General features: G+C 62.5%; 1 protein-coding gene and 1 non-coding gene across 3 annotated transcripts; one reads left to right on the top strand and one right to left on the bottom strand.

The window, feature by feature from the left end:
* Positions 1-6: 6 nt before the first annotated feature.
* POLG (DNA polymerase gamma, catalytic subunit) lies at positions 7-14,148 on the bottom strand. Of its 2 annotated transcripts, XM_053658850.1 has the most exons (24): positions 13,978-14,148; positions 13,355-13,453; positions 12,547-13,224; positions 9,715-9,910; positions 9,254-9,418; positions 9,013-9,159; positions 8,783-8,862; positions 7,388-7,570; positions 7,143-7,297; positions 6,901-7,027; positions 6,014-6,250; positions 5,388-5,499; positions 5,116-5,202; positions 4,720-4,827; positions 4,132-4,292; positions 3,691-3,744; positions 3,486-3,603; positions 3,140-3,275; positions 2,778-3,024; positions 2,153-2,275; positions 1,860-2,028; positions 1,535-1,743; positions 550-710; positions 7-96 (listed from the first exon to the last, which is right to left on the bottom strand). In XM_053658850.1, the coding sequence occupies exons 3-24, from the start codon at positions 13,149-13,151 to the stop codon at positions 20-22; spliced, it is 3,657 nt and encodes a 1,218-aa protein (XP_053514825.1). In that variant the 5' UTR covers positions 13,152-13,224; positions 13,355-13,453; positions 13,978-14,148; the 3' UTR covers positions 7-19. The 2 variants fall into 2 exon arrangements, with proteins under 2 accessions (XP_053514825.1, XP_053514826.1); XM_053658851.1 differs by lacking the exons at positions 7-96; positions 550-710 and adding an exon at positions 717-1,078.
* A 234-nt stretch (positions 14,149-14,382) lies between these two features.
* TRNAR-UCG (transfer RNA arginine (anticodon UCG)) lies at positions 14,383-14,455 on the top strand. Its single transcript has one exon. It is a non-coding gene; the product is annotated as a tRNA-Arg (tRNA).
* Positions 14,456-21,273: the final 6,818 nt, after the last annotated feature.

Raw genomic sequence — 21,273 nt, 5'->3', positions numbered from 1 at the left:
ACGGAGCCTGCAGGCGGGGCTACGGCCCAGGCTGGCTCTGCTTTCCCAAGGAGCCTTTGGTGAGTTCGATTATCTGGTAAATATCCAGCGCTTCCCCTGAAAGAGAGAGTGCAAACGGGTTATGCTGCTTCCTCTGGAGCGGTTCTCGGAGCTCAGGAATGAGAAAGGACCATATACTGTTAGGGTCAAAAACGGGGTCGGGGGGAACGGCCAGAATAAGCGCCACGTTACATCAGAAGGGTCCATGTTGTTTGCGTAAAATGTTTGCCTTAAAAACTGTAGAAACCATGCTTTCAATGGACATTCAAAGCACATTTTTTACCTAAGAATGCACTTTTGACTTTATACAATAAAGCTTTAAACCAGAATTTCAAATATCCCTTCATTCCCTCTGAACACGCTGCAGAAACACACCTGTTTGTGATGTGAACGGCCCTGGGGCTCGTTTCGCAGCCTCCACTGCAGTGCTGGAGCTGCCTGCCACAGGCCACCTTCCGGTCCGCTGTAACCGCACCCCCCGCCCCCCAGGACCGCAGGTGTGGTGCTCACCCTGGGGAATCCCGTATCTCCTTTCCATCCCAGTTGGGTTGGAAGGGGTCTCACAATCCATGGTCACTTCTTTCCTGAGGCACCGGTCCACATCGACCGCACTGAAGAAGGCGACTGACTGGGGCAGGTCGTTCAGGCCCAGCTTGTAGGCAAACATGCACCTGAAAGAGACTCGCAGCTGCCGCTCAGCCCAGCAGGGAGGGCTGTGTCCCTGAGAGCGAGCAGCACTGACCCCGCCCCCACTCAGGAGATACGAAGAGGTGCGGGCCTGGGACTGAACACAGCCTTTTTCCTGCCTGCACACGCGTCAACACTCGCGATGACTCGCGCACACAAGGACGTTCTGTTAGCCTGCGAAGCACAGCCCCCAGGACACAGTGAGGAGGGCAGTGGGGACGGGGCTCAGTACGGAGAGCATCCCTCATCCCCCAAGTCCTCGGGGCGGATCGCGGCTCCCAAACCGGTGCTGAGTGGCAGGCTGGCAGGGAGCTGCAGTGCCCTTCACTGCAGCCCCACAAATTAAATTTTGCTATGAGGAAACACAAGCCAGTATATAATTACTTTAAAACCACGTTTGAATTTCCTCCTTAATAACGTATTCTGTTAGTAGTCAGAATAACAAACTTTTGGCACCTCAGGTAACATTTACAGATTTAAAAAATCTCGGCGTCCTGTGAATCTAGAAAAGCCCCGTCGGGCAGACAGGGGTCCCCGTTTCCAGGGGAGCAGAGCCTGAAGACTGCTGTCCTGCACGCAGCCCCTGACCCGCTGCCTCTGTGGTCCAGTCTCGGCTGCGACACTTCCAAACCAATCAATCTTTTTCCAAAGCTGAAGGCCAGCCTAAGACTTCCGCAGTTCTTTTTAAACTAGAGATAGCCGCTGAAACATTCACCTCATGGAAGATGAAAGCACACGGGTCATGCTCAGCCGGGTGCAGAGCCCCGCACGTGGACGAGCACGTGGCCAGGCCGTGGGCCAAGCCTACCTGGTCAGCAGGTTGGCGATCTGCAGGGCCAGGGCAGCGCGGTAGCGGTCCTCCTCCTGCACCAGGTAGCGGACCTCGTCGTGGATGCTGATGCAGAAGCGCCCATCAATGGCAAACTCCTCAAACAGCCACTTCATGGCCACAAGCATAAGGTGCAGGTAGTCCACCGCCGAGCTCTGCACCACCCAGTTTATGCGGCTGGTCATAAACTGGGCGGGGGAGGGGGCACGGGTGAGGGGAGCTGCCACACACCAGCTCCAGGGGTGGGGAAGCCTGCCCACCCGCCCTCCCCGTGAGCTGCCCAAGCCGTCAGGGTGCAGGGTACCTCCCCCTGGGCCACCGAGGGCTCCAGGGCTCGACTGATGCGGCAGCCCAGCACAGGGGTCCGGGGCTCGTCCGACGTGGCGATGCTCTCCAGCTTATTGAACATTTCTGACTCCGTGCCCCCCGTCCACGCACGTTCTGCAACCACCTTCCAGTTCTTCCTGCGGGACCTGGGGAACCAGGGGCAGACAGGGCCAGCTTCGTCCATCAGTGTCTCCCCCAAAACCAGAGCACCCCAGCTCTCCAGGGGCCAGCCCGGACCCTCCCCCCATCCCGGACACACAGGGGCCTCACTTCCTCGAAGCTTCTCTCTGGATCTTGCGCAAATCCTGCAGGGAGACGAAGCCATCCTCAGTCCTCTCCACGGGGATGTGCAACTGCTGCACCAGCCACTCGCCCTCGTCCGACAGCCGGTACCTGGGGGTGGTGCCGGCACCATCAGTACCAGGTGAGCGCCACCGCTGGGTGGGGAGGGTTCCTCCAGCGCCTTACTCCACTTCCACAACCACCTCCCCTTGCCGCCGGCTCCGCCTCGGGGGAGGACAGACACAGAGAGGCCGGCCTTCTGGGGTCCCACAGCCGAGAAGAGGCAGAGCCCAGATGGGAGCCCGAGCTTTGGGTCACACCATGGCAGCCCAACGGGGGGCACACACCACCCCCCCGGAGCTGTCACTATCTCACGTCTTAGACACTGCACTGCCAAATGACCAACAGGTGCAGCCCTGTGAGGACATCTGTCGAAGGTCAACCACTAAGCAAATGTCACCACCCAGACAAGCCACCCTGGAGCTCATATGCACAGGTCTGAGGGGAGAGGGACCCAGTGAGGGCGCAGGTAACAGAAAAGGCAGCAACGAGGGGCAGCGAAGCCGGCCTGAGGCCCCAGGGCAGGGAGGCTGGTGCCGGGAGGGACCCTCACCGGCGCAGGCCCTTGGTGAAGGCGTACATGTGCTGGGCCTTCTCGGCAGCTTCCTGGCGTGTGAGCCGGTGGTTAAATTGCATGAGCAGACGCTCTGCAAAGGGCTGGCCTGCCCCGTAGATGCGGCCATAGTTGAAGATCTTAGCGTGCTCACGGCTGATGCCCACCGTGGTGGCCGTCTTGCTGTGCAGGTCAGTGCCCCTGCTCTTCCGCCCCTGCAGGGTCATCCACCCGAAGGCCGTGCAGCCTGGGCGGCAAGGAAGAATGAGACAGGAGGCCCAGAAACCCTCTGCCCCCAACCTCCCCACCTGAGTCCCCGGGGTCCGGCTGCCTGCACGGTGCCAGCCCCGGCTCCTGCTCACCATGCATGCCAGCAAAGTGGGCGTCCCCGAGCACCGCCGCGATCCACAGTTCCTGAGAGTCCACGTCAGCGCCCACCAGGACGTAGCCAGGCGGGGCCTGCACCATGGCCTTCAGCTCGCTACCTACTCGGTCCGGCTGCAGGAAGAGGGAGGTCAGGCCTTGACCAAACACCCGAGATACCTCCTACCCCGTCCAGTCCTCGGGTGGCAGCCTAGCAGCAGCAGGGTGGACAGGCGAGGAACCCCCAGGCCAGCCCCTGCCACTGTGGCCAGAAGGCCCTCTGCAACCCATTTCTAGAGATGTCAAGGACGAAGGGCAGGGACTAGAGGAGCAGCAGATGCGTACCCGGGCATTGCTGGCAGTGAGCCAGGTGGGCTCCACGGCCCGGCGGGTGATGGTGCCGGCGGTCACCACCTGCGGCAGGATGGCCCCATAGCGGCCTTCCTCATCGTAATCTGGGTGCCTGCAGGGAGGGGAGAACTCGTACCTCAGCTGGTGTTGGTCCTAGGACCCCCTACTGCTGACCCCACAACCTCCCGGCAGGTCCTACCTGGTCACAGCACGGGGCAGAACCGACCTGGGCAGCCAGACCACCATCTGGGAGCTGTGGGGACAGACAGCATAACCATGGGGGCAGAATCCAGCCCCTCCCATCCCGGGCCCTCCCTGCCCAGCCTGTCACTGCTGCCTGACCCACTAACTGCTCCCAGTCTAGAGGACCCAGCTCCCAGGGACCCAGTACTTTAAGGGCTGGGAGGGGCCCCCAAGACCTTCCATACAGACCCCCTTGACACACAAACGGGGAAGCTGAGGCTGGCCCAGGAGGCAGGCCCGTGCTCATTAGCCTCCGGACCGCAGCTGGGCTGTCCGCCACAGCACAGGCCGAGTGGGGCCCCTGAGGCAATGCAGGGGATCGCAGTCCCAGGGTTGCTTCCAGAAACCCAGCCAGCAGCACAGACAGGCCCCTCTCTGCCCTCCCATGGTGGCCCACCTGATGCGCTTGTGGGCATTCCTCCAGAAAGAAATCATTTTGTTAATTTCCAGGGCACGGGGCCCGCTGGCACCTCCTGGGCCAGCCTGCAAGGTGCCGTCCTCCATCTTGGGCAGGAAGTCCTTGGCAAAGGGGCTGCCCACGTTGCAGCTGTTCCCATCCTGGGGAGGGCAGTAGAAGTGGGGGCTGCAGGCTGGTGGCAGGCCCTGGCCGGGGAACCAAGGGCCTGTGCACCCGGGCCCTGCCCAAAACCTTGGGCAGAGCAGTCTGGGGCAATCCCCGACCCGACAGCCACTCACTCAGACACAGACTGACCCTGCTCAGCAACAGCCTTCAGCCCCAGAACCCTCCACACAGCAGTTCCGGTGCCTGACACCTGCCCTGTGGCGTTCGACTGCACCTCCCGCCCTCTCCCACCCAGCCGTCCGAAGGGAAACAGGGTCAGAGATGGTGCCATTTGCTGTGAGGCTGTCCCTGCCCTGCAGCTGCCACCACCGTTCCTGCAGCGGGGGCTGTCACCCTGGAGGCCCACTGCAAGCCCAGGCACCGTGAGGACCCGTGGGACGGCGCCTGAGCCAGGACACACACCTTGTGAGGCAGCTTGAAGAACCAGCAGCCGGGAATGTCCACATCGTGGTAAGGCCCATTGCCATGGTGATAGGCTGGCTGGCTGCCTCTGGGACTGCCAGCCCCCATCTGTGGGGCCACACACCGAGGTCAGGCCCCGCTCCAGCGGCTGCTTTCAGCAAGGGCCATGAAGTGGGGGGCCTGACACGCGGAGCAGGCACACTGGGAGGTGACGGGACAGCCACCCGGTCTTGGGCTTCCTCCTCGGCCACCCAACAAGGGTGGGGCCACCAAAGGCAGGGCAGTGTCTCCCAACCCCAGGACCTCGGGAACCCCGGTGGAAAGCTGCTCCTTGGGCGTGAGGAGGGGCGGCCACCCAGCACCCACCCGGAGAACCTGAGCCCACGCCCTGCTCACCGGGGCTCGGGGTTCGGCCGCAACTGCCGCTTCCGCAGGCTCCACCTTGGCCTCAGCCTCCACCTCCAAGCAACCCAGTTCTTCCACCTGGATGGGCCCAGGTACCAAGGGGGTGAAGCAGGAGGCTGGGTCGGCCGGAATCCACCAGCCCCTCCCTGCAGCACGCAGGCCAGCCTGGGATGAGAACTGGGCATGCCGAGCCCCCCTCCTCCCCCTCCCCCTGCTGGAGGGAACGGCGCCCGCCCCGAGCTCAGGCTGGCACGAGCCCTCACCATCTGCCACTCCTCGGTGAGCAGGAAGTCCTCGGCCAGGCCCGCCTCCTGCAGCTCCGGCTGCCGCTTCCCCTGCTCCAGGCAGTGCTTGCCGTACAGGGATTCGATGGCTCTGGGCAGAGAACAGCGGCAGCGGCCTCTGGTTATGGGCGCCCGCTCCGGGCCGGGCAGCTGGCTGGGGGCTTCCACCTTGCCCCGGTCTAGTCCTCAGAACCCGCTCTGAGGCAGAAGCAGACAGCACTCTCCCTGGTTTTTAGACAGCGAGTAACAAACCAAAAGTGACAGGGCGCCCTGGTGCAGGCCGGGGTTTGAGGCCTGGTCTGACTCAGATCTAAGCCCCACTGACGCCACAGAGCTGCCACTGCCCCAGGAAAAGCCCCGGGCACAGTGGTGGGAAGTCAGGCCCTGGCCCCGCCCCTGGCTGGCTCCTCAGGCCCCCAATTCCATGCCCTCAACCCCCACCGCTCCCCAGGCTCTGCAACCCTCAGGGAGGGGTGGCTATGGCAAAAGAACTGGAACCCAGAGTCTCAGACCCAAGTTCTCCCCAGCAGCCTGAGCTGGGCTTCTCCAGCAAGGAGGAGGGAGCCTTAGGTGTCCGGCCCTTCCTCCCTGAGCCGGAGCCTCACCTGTAGGGGCAGGTCACCCCAGCTGAAGCTGGGGCGGTGCCCGCAGACACCTCGGCCAGGTTGTCCCGCCGCCCGGGCACCAGGTAGCCCCAGCCGTGCCGCTCTGAGAAGTGCAGGGGGAAGCCGTCCCAGGTCAGCGCCATGAGCTTCGGTGTGACCCGCATCTGTAGGCTGAGGAGGCTGGGGCCCGGGGCCCACGCAGGGTCATCCAGCCTCGGACAGAGCTTCCGGTACCACCTAGGACCCCCGGAAGAGAACGGTGTCACAGTTGGTGACATGCCCTGCTGCCCTCCAAGGCCCTAGGGCTTGGTTCTGGTGACCTTGGCCTACAGCCACCAGCACCTCCCTCTGGCATGTGGCCCAGACCCCCGTGGAGTCCCCTGGAATAATTCAAATCCCAAAGAAAAGATCCCTGGTCAGGCCCACTGACCCAGTCAGAAGCCAGTCCGCAGGATGGCCTGGGGCAGGGCTCCTTCCCACACTCCAGTTCCCGCAGGGTAACTGGCCAGGGGAGCGAGCCCATCCGCCCGCCCCCTGGGCTCCGAGCTGCATCCCTCCTGTGCTGTTCACCAGGGCCAACACGAGGATGAGGCCAGTGAGGCACCCAGGGCACAAAACTGAGGCTCAAGTGAAGGGTCACCTCTTTAAGGAAGCCCCCCGACTTCCCCGGGCAGAGTCAGGCACTGCCTCCACCCTGACCCCTCCTCCGTGTCACCCAGGATAGAAACACCAGCAGCACCGGCTGGTCTGCACACCCCTCCTGGTTCAGGAGCCCCTGGGAAGGAGCTGGGCTCCCACGCGGGCCCCCGTGGCTGCTGTGGGCCAGCATGCAGCAGGTGCGCAGTGCACTGGTGACGGGTGAGCCGGGGTCGGGGCACAGAGCTCACCCGGGGTGTCCAGGGAGGTGCTGGGGCCGCTTGGGCAGGAGCTCTGTGGTCCCCTTCAGCTGCTCCAAGCAGACGCGGGCCATGACAGCTCGCTGAGATTCCTCCTCCTCGCTGGGCGGGCCGGGGTCTGCCGAAGGTCGGGAGGGTGATCAGAAAGGCCTGCCCAGCCCGCTATCTCCGAGGCTGCAGCAACCCTTTCCCAGGGCCCCTCACTCTGCCCACCGGCCATGCACGGTCCCCACCTTCCTGATCCTCGGGAACTCCAGGGGCCTCGGCCCCCTCGACGGGCAAGGGGCTGGCGGCCTCTGGCTCCTTCTTCTTCACCTTCTTTGCCTTCTTCTGCTTAAATTCTTGCAGGTCCCACTCCAGGTCCCAGAGCCAGGGGTCTTCTTTGTACCTGCACAGCCAGTCCACCAGGGCACGGCTGAGGCCAGGTCCCCCGCCCGCCCGCCCCCTGCCTGGGTCCACCCGCCCACGGCCAGGCTACCTCTCCCCCGACAGCAGCTGGCAGGCGTCGTTGGCCAGGTCCATCAGCGACTTCTTCATCTCCCGCTGCAGCTCCTCGTAAGTGCTCTGCGCCTCTGCCAGGTAACGGTCCCAGTTCTGGTTGACAGGCAGGTAGGAGACCCCCATCTCCAGCATGCCAGCCAGAGTCACTGGGTGGGGACACCTTAGGGGCAAACACCCAGGGCGCCATCAATAACCACAGGAGGCGAGGCTCCGCCCCATCGCCAAGCCCCGACCCAGCCGCCCGCACTGCACAGCCCTGCAGTCAGACGGATGGGCGCTGACCCCCAGTTTACCGCCTCCTGCCCGGAGACCCCGGGAGAGCCCCTGCAGCTCTCTGAGCCTCCGCCTCCCTCTGGGCACCAGGGGCGCAGCCGCACACTGCCCAGCAACCGGGACGTGTTTGAGAAATGCGCTGGGAGCTGACCCTGCCGTGGTGTGAACGCCGCAGCCTGTTGACACCACCGAGACAGGACAGTCCGCGGCGCTCCCAGGCTCTGCGGCACCGCTGGCGGCTGCCAGGCCACACACCTGGACGGCAGGTGCCCGCACTGACCACGGGAGGCAGCTACAGTGCGTTTACCGTGGTAAAACCATGGTGTGAAAGCTGAAGTGTGTGTCTCTCTGCAGACAATGTGACATGATGCAGAGAGAACCCAGAGACTGCCAAAGGGCGACCAGAGCTGATGAGCAAGCTCGGTGACATAGTGGGACACAAAGCCATCCAGAGGTCGGCTGCGTCTTTCTGCACCAATAACAAACTGTAAGAGAAACTAAGGGGACGAACCCCTGTACTACTGTGTTGAAAAACAAAACAAAACTATCCAGGAACAAAGGAGGTGAAAGACCTGCTCTCAGAAAAGCATGAGACGGTGAGGAAAGAGAGAGGGAGGTGCGAGGACACAGACACACGTGCTGTGTTCAGGGAGCGGAGGCCCTGCCGTCATCACGGTGTCCTCACCGCCCAAAGCAGTGCCCAGGGTCAGCGCAGTCCCCACCAAACACCAACGGCAGTCAGGGGCACCTCGGTGTTTCACCAACAACACTGAGGCCCAGAGAAACCGAACAACCTGCCCAAGGCAAACAAGCTGGTGCCAACCGCCGTCAAGACCAGAGCCGCGTCCATCCAATGCTTCTGACGCTGAGCCCGCCCTGAGGCTGACTCACTGGCTAGCACACCCAGGATGCACGGGCCCCCAGCTCAGGCCCTGGGTGCAGAGTGGGTGCCGAATAAGCCGGGACCAGGCACAGGAAACTCCAGCATGGCCCGTGGCGCCCCCCCACAGCACCTCTGCAGAAACCCAGGGCCTGGGCAGAGTGACGCCACCCCCACCGGTGACAGTGGCCCAGGTTCCCACAGGGGCGCCCGCCTCACCTCTCCAAGAAGAGTGGCAGCTGCTGCTGGAAGACCTGGTAGGTGGCCCACACGTCCTGGGCACAGTACTGCATCAGGTCCTGGCACAGGTGACAGGAAGGCGCTGGGCGGGCGGGCAGCCATCCCACTACCACCACCGGGCCCGGGGTCAGGTCTGGCGGCCTCGAGGCCTGGGCACCGCGGGGGGGCCAGCCACAGCCCACCGCCCCGGAGCCCCAGCAGCACAGTACCTGGAAGTTCTCCCGGATGTCCCTCATGCTGCCCTTGACAAAGAGTTCTCGGGGCTCCTTCCGGAGGGGGGACCCGCCCACGTAGAGGCTGTGCACGTCTGCCAGGTTGTTGATACTGCTGATGTCCAGCCAGTCCCAGGAGGAGACCTGAGGGGCAGGGCGAGGGGCACGGCCGCTCAGCGCAGCCCTGGGCCCGACGGGCAGACTGGCGGAGGGTCCTGTGGCCCCCGTAGGCACTCACCACGGGGCCGTTGGCTTTGTTCCGGGGCTTCTGGCCTCGCTGGGCGTCGAGCCGGGCCTTGCGCTTGCCCTGCTTGGCTGCCACCCACAGGCTGCGCTGGAAGCTGCTGAGCCCCGAGATGGCCATGTGCATGCTCATGGTGTCCAGGAAGCGCGTGTGGGAGCCCTGCGGACGGGCTGCCGCTGAGGGGCCGGCACCCCGGGCTCCGCACACCGCCCCCTCCCCACCACACAGCTGCAGATGGCAGGCCTTTGTGCTCGTTCACGCTTGTTCCCTGACCTGCGGGGGACCCGCCCTCCAAAGTTCTAGGCCACAGACAGAAGGGCCATGTGTCCGGGGACAACGCCAGCTCTGTAATGGGCAAGCCTTGGGGACACAGCAGGGGGGCATGGGGGCCAAGGGCAGGGTCTGTCGGCAGTGCCCGCACCGTCACTGAGGGCAGTGGGCCCCGGGACCCTCACCTGGACCAGGTACTGCTCCCTGATGTGGGCTCGGTCGAAGGACACGTTGTGCCCCACCACCAGCTGCTCCTGCCGACCCTGCTGGCCGGGACTGCCGGCCCGAGCAGGGGCCTCTAGGGGAATGAGGTCAGCCGGCGACAGCTGGCTGGTCCAGGAGTAGCGCTCTTCCACCAGCCGCCGGCTGCACCAGGAATACCTGAGGGAGGTGAGAGACCGGCAGGTTCAGCCCAGAGGCATGGAACTTCCACCCCACAACGCCCAAGGCACACCTGCCACCGAGCGCCCGGTCACACTAGCAGCTGGGGACCCCAGTGAGACCAGTGGGTGGTGCCCCTAGTCCTCACAGAGCTAGAGGTCGGGAGGTGCCAAAGGCTTCTTTACTTCTACAGATGAAGACGGGCGAAGCGGCCCTGTGCGGGGTGCCACGCACTCAGCCCGCGCACCGGCCCATGTGCTGGCCCCTCACGTCTATAAACAAAGAACAGCTGTGCTCAAAGTGCTGGTACGTGAGAGAAGCAATTATAATAGAATCCAAGGTGGAAGTTTGTTTGTTTTTAAATTGAAGGTGGCAGGAAGAAAGTACAAAAAAAGACCCACGTGGCACCCATGTGCGTGGTGAGTCACCTGGTGGCGGGGAGGATGGCTGAAGGACGAAGAGCGAGTCACCACTCAGAGGGTCTGCGCCTGAGCTCAGTGGGGCCCCGGGAAAGCCACCAGGACAGAGGGGACACCTTCAAATCGCACGGGTGGGGGTGGGGGGCCGTCTGCTGAGGGGCGTCTGCTCCAGCCCGCCAGGCTGAGGGTGGGGACTGCCGCTGAGGGAAGCTGTGCACCACAGGGCCAAGGCCGGTCAGTGTCACGGTGAGTGACGAGGCCACCTGTGTGGCCACCAGAGCTGAAGGGTGCTCCCTGCAACCCTTATGAAGGGGGCGGGGTATACCTGCCACTAGTTTCAACAAACATAAAACTAGGTCTGGCGGAGTGGTCTGAGCAGGTAAAATCTAGCTGGCCGTCTGGGGGTGGAAAGACGCTGGGGGCCTCAGGCTGAAACCTGCGCCCCTGCCATTCAGCACAGGAAAGCCCTTGACAGCACCCTGGAAGGACAGGCTGCAGGGTGTCAACTGTCGGAGGCCCCAGCAATGACAGAAACCTGGGTCACACTGGTGACAAGATGCAGGTCTGCAGCTGTGCGTGACACAATAAATTTGATGGGTAACTTAAAAAAGCCACAACACAAACACCTTTGGTAAACGGAAGGTGAGTCAGAACCAACGCCATTAATACTCCCTCTTCCCTGCAAATCTCAGGTGGACGCTGATGGCCAACGCCCTGCCCAGTGGCCTTTGGGAGACCACCCTAAAGGCTGCCCAAGGCTTCCCCTCCCCTGGACACTGAGGGCTGGTCAGGCATGTGATGTTTCACAGCCGTGTGGCAGGGATGTGTCCGGGCTGAAAGGGGACCACGATGTCCCCTGTCACGCAACCTCCCTCCCCACCACAGTCACTGTGAGCACAGGCCTCTGCACCTACCAACCGACCAAGCAAGAGAGGCGACAAGTCAGGAGAGGGAGTGAAAGGGGGACTTCGGTTAAGCTGTCCGAAAACCACCAAGACGTCAAAAAGCAAGTCATCCGCCCTGGCTGGTGTAGCTCAGTGGATTGAGCGTAGGCCTGTGAACCAGACAATCGCGGTTCAATTCCCAGTCAGGGCACATGCCTGGGTTGCAGGCCGGTTCCCTGCAGGCCAGTTCCCAGCAGGGCACACACAAAAGGCAACCATACATTGATGTTTCTCTCCCTCTCTCCTTCCTTTCCCCTCTAAAGATAAATAAATAAAATCTTTAAAAAAAAAAAAAAGCAAGTCATCCTGGTCGGCCACCGTGGCCTCCTTTACCCTCTCGATCACCATCTGATAGAGTCATGAGGTGATGAGCACTGAGCTGCCCCTGCGGACTAGAGCTCAACCAACGAGGAGGCGTCCAGTTTCACCCTTCCAGCCACTACTGCCTACCTTACCCATTCAGCCCTGTTCCTGTCATTTTCAACGACACATGTAACATTTTGCAGCTTTCTCTGCAAAGACGGAGTCTCCCGTAGGAATAGAGAGAACTGCCAACTTCTGTGCTGGCCAGGCCTGATAGCATTAAGGTTGTAAAAAGTATTAGAATCCTGGAGCGAAGACTCAAAAAGGGCAGAAACTGTGCTGCCATCCTTGTCTCAGAGACTTGGGTAGCACTTAGGAAGTTACAAAGAAAAGGAGGACACTGAATATACCCTTTGGGGACCACAACACCTGCTTGGGAGGCTGGGGGAAGGAAGCAGTGTTTCTCAGCTGGGGGTGGTCTGGGGAATGCGACCTGGGGAAGGGGGAGATTTGGAAATGTTGGGGGCGTGGTCTGGCATTTAAGGGAGCGGCAGGGATGCTAATGTCTTTTCTTGCCTAGGACAGTCCCCCAAAAGGGAGACTTCTCCTGCCCAAAATACCCAACAGCATCCCCAGAGAGAAGCAGTGTCCAAACGTCTTGGATGAAGTTGTCAGGAAGCTGTTTAGCACCAGACCAAGGTGTCCTCCGGGGGTCTCCCAGTGTACCTCCAGCACAACAGTCTCCTGCACCCTAACTCCCATCACCGCCTAACATCTGCCTGGGAGTTTGTCTCCTCCCTGCATCTTCTATCCCTGAGCACTGGGGCCCAGCCTGTTTTAGCTCAGGGGAACACCAATCTGAGGACACACCGCAGGGCGCACAGTGGGAACTCAGTAAACGTTCACTGACCCAGGCCCTAGGCTGGGCCCCCACATGTCATAAAGTCCCAGGACCCCAGCTTGCACTCACCAGGCCGAGGGGGATATGGCCACCGCCAGCGTGGGGCACGTTCCCTCTGCCAAGCAGACCTCCACGTCGAACACCAGGGCCCGCTCCTCGGGGATGGCCACGGGTTCGGCCTCCCCCGCGGGGCCGTACCGGGTCCAGCCCTCCGCCCAGGCCCAGCTCGGCGGCATGGGGGGCAGCTGGGCCTGCAAGAGCGAGTTGGCCGCCTCCAGGTAGGGCAGGCTCTGCTTCTGGGCCAGGAGGCGGAAGTGCTGGTCCAGGTCGTCCCCGTAGAGGCGCGGCAGGCGCAGCTCTACGTCGGGCAAGGGCGCATCCGGCTGCCCCCAGAGCCCGTGCTTCTGCAGGTGCTCGACGCTGCGGCGCACCGCGGCCTCTCCGGGCGTCTCCCCGCCGGACCCGAAGATTTGCTCGTGAAGCCCTCTCGACAGCATTTGGATGTGCAACGGGTTGTACCGCAGCTGCGTGCCTTCCGAGGACGGCACTTGCGGCTGCGCGTCGCTGGAAACGGGGACGGAGACGGAGCTGGAGGCCCAGCGCCTCGGAGCTGGAACCGGCCCTGGCCCGACGATGGTGGAGCTGGCCACTTTCTTCCAAAGCAGACGGTTCATGGTTGGTGCAGGGAGCCCCCCGCTGGGATTCAAGACACTTGGCTTTGGGCTCCAGCTTGGCTGCTTTTACTGGCTGAAAGACGTGGAGAGAGACACGTCTAGTGTCTGTTTTCCTGTCAGTGAAACGGGCCTGACCATGCCTGCCTTCCACCCACAATCCTAAAGGAGACAGACGACGTAAAGTGTTATTACATTCGCATCACCTGTTACATTAGAAGCCATCACTCCTTGAGCACTTATTGCGTCCCAGGCAACGTGCCAGACACTTTTGGGTACATGTTCTCAGTTAAGCCTCAAACAACCTGGGGAAATGTCAACATCCCTCCTGAGTAAATATAGAGGTCCACGTGGGTTCATCAGTGAACTTGGGGATAGTGAAGGCACACGTGCTGGTTAACAGCACGACGACGTGGGTTTGAATCCCGGTCCTGGCTCTCAGGAGCCTCGAGACCTTGGGCAAGCCCCTTAGGCCCTCTGTACGTGGGGTGAAGGACTCTGTCGTACAAGGCTGTTGTGTGGGGGGCAAAGGAGACTAGGTCGCACAGCCCGGCCCTCGGCAGATGGTGGCTGCCGTGATCGCGACCGCCGCGGCCCGGGGGCCCGGCGTCAAGAGGTGACAGCGCTCGGATTCGAACCCGCTGGACCCACCAGCCTCCCCTAAGCCCCCACCCAGGCCCGGCCGCCAGCTGGTGCCCGGCGGCAGCACCGCGGTGCGCCCTGGGACTAGCCTCCGCCCCGCTCCCGGGCCCGGCTCCCAGATTGCAGAGGGAGGGGCCGCGCCGCCGCTCCGGGACCCGACCTCCCCGGCTCCGAGCCCGCCAGAAACCTCGGTCCGCCTAGTGCCTCCAGGACTGCGGCTTCCGACCCCCGGCCAAGGACGCTGCGTCTCCCTCCGCGGGGCCTACGCAGCCTCGGGGTGGCGTGTGGTCTCTACCCGACTAGTCCGCCTCGCTGGCAGCTGCAACTTCCCGTCCGCGTCTCGCTGGGTCCAGCGACTAACCCGACCAGCAGGCGGGGAGATTCCCCGTGCGGCCAATGGCAGGGCCGCAAGTGGACCGGTCCTCACGCGGGGGAAGAAGGGGACTTCCGGGTGGTCCCTTCCTGCGAGACTCCGGCAACTAGGGTCCAATCTCCCCTGCACAAGAAGCAGATGGATCAGTCCGGGGGGGGGGGAAAACGGCGGGCGGTAATGAGACGTTTTAGCTCATCCAGAGAATACCAGCCACTGGGCGGCCGCGTGGCCTAATGGATAAGGCGTCTGACTTCGGATCAGAAGATTGCAGGTTCGAGTCCTGCCGCGGTCGTAGGGTTCTCATTCCTACTTTTTCGGTCCCTCCCGCTTCAGGGATGAAATGCTCGGACAGCTCCGAACACGGCGCCGATCACCACCCCACACACAGCGGGCTCAGCACGTGCCTGTGAAAGTGGCCGCCTACGCGTCTCGGGTGGGGAGGGGCAAAGCTGGAAAGTGTACCAGCCGCGCGTACCTCGCCGCGAAGGGAGGAGAGTGGAGAGGAAGCGCACCGTTTGCGGAAATCCCGATGCACCTTCAACCTTCAACTGGTGCAGCGGAACCGCAGGAGTTCACGACAGAGCTTTGCCCCGTGTGGCCTTCCCCAACCCCGGGCAATTCTAATGGGGTAGAGGCCGCTGCGTTGAGCTCTGTTGATCCCCATCCGCCTAACCGCGCTCTGCTCCCTGCCGTCCGGGCGGCCCAGAGGATGCTTTCCATCCTGGTCTCCGCATCTACCTCCCTCCTGCTGCTCCAGGTGCCTCAGCAGCTGGGCTCCCCGCGCTCCGCGGTTGCTAAGCCGTAAAATACCGCGCAGAATGAAGCCCGAGTGCACAACCGGGGCTTGGACACCCAGCTGCGCCGAGGAGGAAACGCGAGGCTCAGACAGATAACAGGGTTATGTTATATTGCCGAGGGTCAGGGACAAAATTCAGGCCCCACCGCAGCTTCCAGCCCGTGCATGTGCCAGGACACCGTGATCTGACGGGGAACCGAATTTCGGTATTTTTCAGGAGTAGGCTGCTGGGATATAGCCAGGGACACACACACCTCCCTCCGCCGGCCCGGCCCCGCGGGCTGCTCGCGGCCCGGGCCCGCCCCTCTTGAGCAGAGAAAGAGCCCTTGTTTGTTTTTTCTTTTGGCAAAAAGATCCAATTAATTGAAAATTCATCATTTCATAATCCGTCCCCCTCCTCCACACACCCCTAACCGTGTACCACGGACGCTTTTACAAAATGCCCAGAGGAGCGACTCCGGTGTACATCAGAGAGTCCCCGAGTGAGGAACCCATTTTCACGACTTATGCCCTCCCGAAATTCAGCATTTCCGTCGATTATGAGGTTAGGCGGCCAGCCACAGTGGTGTCGGCAGCAGTATCCGAGAGCATTCGTGGATATTCTCCTAACACGTTGCAATTGCTGCAGATTTTTCAATGTGTTGTCTCTACTAATACATATCACCTATTCTTTCCACTATTTCATTATTTTTGCTTTCCTATGTAATCCTCTGTGTTCTGTGCATCCGAAGACGTTACTCTAAGAAGGTGTCTATGGCACGAAGAAGCCAGGAACCCTTGGCCTATCGAATGTCTCTTCCATGGGACGCTGTAGTGGGGCCCGCCTGGTGTCCGCCGAGAGGACGGCCCGGGGCCAGGCTGTGTCCGTCAAGATGGGTGTCCCTCTCACAAGGTGACCTCAGGCCAGGCAAGTGTCCTGCCCCTGGAATGAGACTCCTCAGCAAGGACAACAACAGCTGACGCTGGTCCCTGCTGGGGAACATGAGCCCTTCCTGCTGAGCTGCGCCGTTTCCAGGGTTCTGAGCCCAGCCGCTCCACCTCCCCTCCTCCCCTTTCTGGGAGCTCCCACAGGTCCTCCCAGGGAAGTCTGTCCCTGCTGGTAATGCCAGAGAAAGGGGACGCATCGCCCCCTCTTCCCTGGAAATCTCTCCTTCCACGGTAGCAAGAGACAAAGTTCATTAGGAACTTTCTGGCAAAGCATGTATCTCAATTGTAACAAATGCTGGGTGTCGGGGTTTTATTGTGTGTGTGTGTGTGTGTGTGTGTGTGTGTGTGTGTGTTTAAGTCTCCTCTTCCACTGCTGTCAATTTGTATGCAATATTTCATGGCCTGGTTAGAGCTTACGGATAACCACCAGCGTTTTACATGCTATGCTTGGCGCTGAGTTTACACAGCCAACTAAATTAATCCTCCCATTGGCCCTAAAACAGGTACTGTAATTACGCCCTCTACCGGTGGAGAAGCGGAGGCACAGGGAGGTGAAGGATTCTGGCCAAAGCCCCACAACCAGGCTACACGCTTCAGACCAGCATCTCATTTCATCCTCTCAATGACCCCAGTGGCACTGTGGGTACACAGGTGCGACCATTACTCCGTTTCATGGAGGAGAAAAGAAAGTCTCCAATAACGCGCACGAGGTGGACTCACTTATCCAAAACCCACACGGCCCAAGGCCTGGATCAGAACCCAAAGCCTTTATGATTCCAAAGCCACGAGGCTCTTCTGCAAGCCCACTAACCACATCACGGGCCAGAAAGCAAATGTGAGAAGCCAGAAAGGCAGTTACATCATCGGTTCGCTATGCGCCACGCCAGAGTGATGGCTCCAAGATCTCAGGTCACGCTACTACTATCTGCCCTTCCAGGATTCGTCCGAAAGCAACCCGCGAGTCTACGAAGGCTTTTCAGGAGACTTCCTCCTTTGTGCTTGACCAATGGGCCGCCCAAGAGATCTTCAGACCCAATTAGCTTCTTAATTTTCTGAGGCCCCACAGGTATGAGAGGGACCGGGGCTGAAAGGGAAGCTGACAAAATGGGGAAAGGGAAATGCCGTGGCGACAAGGGGCACGGCGGCCTGGCCGCAAGATCCCTGGGGAAGGAGGTCTTGAACCTGCCCCATCCACCTCAGTCTACCTGGGACCTTCCCGAAGGCTCCGGTCGAAGAGGAGGTGCGGTTTTGGCCTGGAGTCAGGCGGCCTCCGCGCTGGGCGTGCCAGTTTCCTAACCGGTGGGAGGGCCTCGCACACGAGTTGGTGCTCTGCGCTCAGGCTGAGAGGCAGAGAAGAGCCAGGAGGAGCAAGAGGCGCCCGGGTCTCCCTGGGATACTGCATCTGTCCAAGCTCTCAGACCCACGCTCCGCGGGTCCCGAGCCTTTCCCTCCCGGTCCCGCCCCGCCCGCGGCGGCCTGAACCACGTGCACCTGCACCTCCTGGGAACGCCCGCCAGAGGGTGCTGTTGGATAGCGCGGGGAACCGCGCTTCGGCGCAGAGATCGGAGAGGTCAGGACGGTCGCAGAAAGGACCCAGGTCCAGTAGGGAGGGCGGAAGGAGGAACACGTCGGGTAGGAGCTGGGAGACCCCAGGAGCTCCTGTGTCCTGCAAGAGCCTCGGCGCAGTCAGACCAGGTCTTGGGGGGTGGGGCTGGCGGGCTTCGCGCTCCCAGGCGTCAGGTCTGGAAGTCGAGGCGGAGGGCGACGGCAGGGCGGCGGAGGGCGAGTTCCAGCTGAGACGCCAGGGGGCGGTGGTCTGATCTGCTCGGCTACTCGCCCAGGCCGCGGGGGGCGCCCTGTCTTCCGCGTCGTCTCTCCTAGGCCTTTTGCAGGCTCAGAGAGCGTTCGCCGCCCCCGCCCCCCCCGCGCCTGAACCTGCGGGACGCGCTCGGAGGCGCTCTAGGTAGGAGCTTTGTGGCCTAAACCCCAGGCGGCCACTGAGGAGCTGAGTCCCCGCGAGGGAGTGGGGTCAGGGGACCCACGCTCTCGTTCCCTGTCTCCTTAGGGCCTAGGACAGGAGACGATGGGGCCCCAGGTGCCCTGGCACCCTAGGGACTTGGAAGTCACATCTTGGGTGAGGGCGCCTCGTGTCCCTCCCCGGTGAGTCATGCTGGGAAGACCGGCCTTTGAGGACAACTGGAGGTCCCTTGCGCTCAGGGCAGAATCCCCTGTGCATCTTCCACCCCCAAAACTGGAAGGCCTCCTTGCACGCTCTTAACTCAGGGGAGGCTTGAGCCAACTAGAAGCTGGGGGTGTCGGCCCCGAAGAAAGAGAGGAAGCGGGAAATGCAGGTCAGTGGGACGCTGGAGAAGGAGGAGGAGGCGCGATGTTAGCTGTTCCTCCATCTCATTCCTGAATCTGGCTTCCACCTCTTCAAAAGCTACGTAGCGGGGCCAGGAGCCCCGAGGAAAACAACGGTGTGTCCACCGGACCCGGGTGGAGGGCATGCAGACGGGGGCAGAGTCTGAAGAATCACACCCGGCCTGCACCCACGCCCAGTCCCCTCCACACAGGGTGAGACCCAGATAACCAGGCCGCCGCCCTGCAGCCTCCGGTCATCGCACCGCGGCTTCCGAAGGCTGCAGGAGCAGAGAAGACAACAGGGGGCCCAGCAACCAGGTTTAGCGGGTGCTTCAGTGGGCCGCAGGGGCCGGAGTGGCGGCCTAATGGATTCAGGCCTGCGCCGCGCAGAGGCGCGCCCGCCCTCCCGCCCGAGCTCTCAATAGTGGACAATGGAGTCCCGGGGTGACCCGAACAAAGAATTTGGAAGTAGTTAAATTGCAGAACACGTTCTGGGCCTGGGTGCCTCCTTTCAAACAGAGCGAAGGGAGAAGAAAAGAAAGCGCTGGGGGGCGGAGGGGTGAGAAAATGCCCAGGGGAAAAGTTGGTAGGTCGCCCCAGTTGCCGCCAGCTTCCAGACGCCAGGGAGTTCATAGGAAGTGGGGGGAGGGGCAGAGTGTGGCCGGAGTCCGCCTGGCCGCCGGGAGGGGCTGAGAAACTTCTCCGGGACGTGGCTGGGGTTCCCCCACAGGGCGGAATGTTTGCCTTGTACAGGGACCCCCACTTACCCAGCCACCCCTAATGCTTCCAACAGGGGGCAAGGCTCAGGAACCGGGCTTTGGAGACTAGAATGGGGCCCGTGGGTGGAGAGAGGGGAGGGAGGACCTGGGTCCTGCATTTTCTTTCTGTCTGTCTTTCTCTTACTGGGCCCCTCCTGTCTAGCTAGCACTCCATCTCACTGGTCTCTCTCTGGCTCCTGTAGCAGGAACTCTGTGGACTGCCCTCCCTCTCCCATCCCTTACTCAGAGCTGGGGTGTTTGGGTTTTTTTTTTTGGTCTTTCCCCAAACAGTTCAGAAACGCTGGGTGCCCCCTGCCCACTCTCTCTTCCCACTCCTCCCCCCCGACACACACACGACCAGCAATCTGGACTCTCTAACGAGAACACCCTCTTGTTTTTCTTTTAAAGGTAGGCCTTGCAGTGTAGAAATTAGGGCCAATTAATATTTCTCTCTTATTTTTTCTGAACCTTGTCATTTTTGCACACCCAATGAATACCGTCACCGAATGGGGAAGGGGGAACATGTTTAGAAAAGCAGTCACACTCGGGTCAGGCTGATTCAGGAAAAAAAAAGAAAGAAAAAGAAACTGGGGAAGTTATGAAGACAAAAGTGTAAATAAAAATGGCCAGAAAAATACACGAGGGTGAGGAAGCAAATCCTCTTTCCCTCTTCCAGCCCTTCCCCGAGTTGTTTAGGGAAGGGGGGGGGAGGGCGCAGCAGCGGCCGCTGCTCCTGAGAAGCGACGCCTCCGGCATCCGAGAGCGCGCGCAGGGCCAGGCAGGTCCCCGCTGTGGGAGGCGCTCGGTTCGCAAGGGGTTAACGGCGTTGCTCGTGAACTTGGCCCGTCTGTCTGGCTCGTGATGGATGTGGAGGCCCGCTGACAAGTTCAGGCGGAGGATCGTCCCTGCCGTGGCGGAGGGAGAAACGCACACAGGCGGCGGGGACCCACGCGGAGGGCGACCGACAGGGCGCGTGGTTCTGCCAGGCCTTCTCTGCTCCCCACGTCCGCTCGACCGCTCGCCTCCCCCACCCCCTGGAGCTTTCCGACGCCCCCCGCGAAGCACTCAAGTTTCCCAGGGCTTCGCTCTGCGTCCCAGGACGTCCTGACGGCCGCTGACGGCCACGCGGAGCGACGGGGCGCCTAGGGAGCGGGGCGTCCGGAGCCGCTCTCTCGGAGGAGGCCGAATTCAGCATTTGGACAGCGGCCCCGGGGCGCCCGCAGCCCGGCGGGTGGAGTTTGCAGAAGCACAGCCCAGGGCGGGAGGGCCTGGGGGCGGCTCGGGGCCTTGGAAGAGTAGGATCCCGGCTGGAGAGAGAGCAAGCCTGGCTCCGAACCGGACCCGTTTCCTCCGAGCTGAAATGTTCTTTCGGGGCTCACGTGGGGGCCCGGGTTCCGCCAATCCAACGCAAAGACCCTCAGCCTAACCTACACTTGGGGAAAGGTAGAACGCCCCCTTGCAGCCCAGAGAGCAGGCGCCGCGCTCCCCACCTCACCCCATCCCCTCTCCAGGCTCCGCAAAGCTGCCCGCGTCCCCGAGCTCGGAGCCGCCGGCTCCTGAGGAGCCTGGCGGCGCGAGTGGGCAGGAAGGGCTCGAAGGCGCGGCGACTCCCCGGGAAAGGCTGCCGGGCGAGAGCGGAGAGAGGAGGTAGCGCCCGGGCGCGAGGCCCGGCTCCCCCACGGCGCGCCCGCGGCCCCCGCCCCGCGCGCGGGTCCCGGGCGGGGGCGGGGCGGGGGGAGCCGCGCTGACGTCACTGCGGGCCGGGCCCGCCCGCGAGGGCGGCGCTGGGAGCTGCTCAGAGCTCGGAGATGCCGCGCGCTGCCCGGAGCCCCCGCGCCGCCGCCGCCGCGGTGCCCGCCTCCAGCGGCTCGCTTCTGGGCGTCCGCTGGGGCCGGGGAGCCCGGAGAGCGGCCGCAGCCGGGCCCGAGCCCCAGCACGCTGCAGATCGGGGGCCGCGGAGAAGCTGTCCCCGCCGCCGCCCCACCCCCGCCGCCGCCTCGCCGGCCCCCGGCCCCCTTCCCGGTCCGTAAGTGCCGCCGCCGGCCGCGTCTCCGGGAGACTGGGGAGCCGGGCTCGGGCGCGCGCGCCGTGGCTTCGGCTGGAGCAGCGCTGGGGAGCCGGTCTGCACTGGGAGGGGCAGCCGGGCGTCCGCGCTCGGCTCCTTGGGGCTGCACGGGGTGCTCGGGCGGCCGGGCAGGGTGAGGGGTGCGCTCCGACCACACGCGGAAGGCGGGGCTCAACCTCTGGGGCCTGACCCCTCACCCCCAA

This window comes from Artibeus jamaicensis, unplaced genomic scaffold, assembly GCF_021234435.1.
Source record: "Artibeus jamaicensis isolate MK-2021 breed Jamaican fruit bat unplaced genomic scaffold, CSHL_Jam_final scaffold_612, whole genome shotgun sequence".
Taxonomy (NCBI): domain Eukaryota; kingdom Metazoa; phylum Chordata; class Mammalia; order Chiroptera; family Phyllostomidae; genus Artibeus; species Artibeus jamaicensis.
Note: the sequence above shows the minus strand (reverse complement) of the source record. Positions and strands in the feature narration are given on the sequence as shown.

What these genes read in the sequence shown, in the direction of transcription:
- POLG (XM_053658850.1), bottom strand. Translation starts at nt 13,151, where the DNA reads ATGAACCGTCTGCTTTGGAAGAAAGTGGCCAGCTCCACCATCGTCGGG. An exon ending in CTGCCCCGTGCTGTGACCAG is followed by an intron (nt 3,604 to 3,690) that starts GTAGGACCTGCC and finishes CCCTCCCTGCAG; the next exon opens with GCACCCAGATTACGATGAGG. An exon ending in CCACTTTGCTGGCATGCATG is followed by an intron (nt 3,025 to 3,139) that starts GTGAGCAGGAGC and finishes CTTGCCGCCCAG; the next exon opens with GCTGCACGGCCTTCGGGTGG.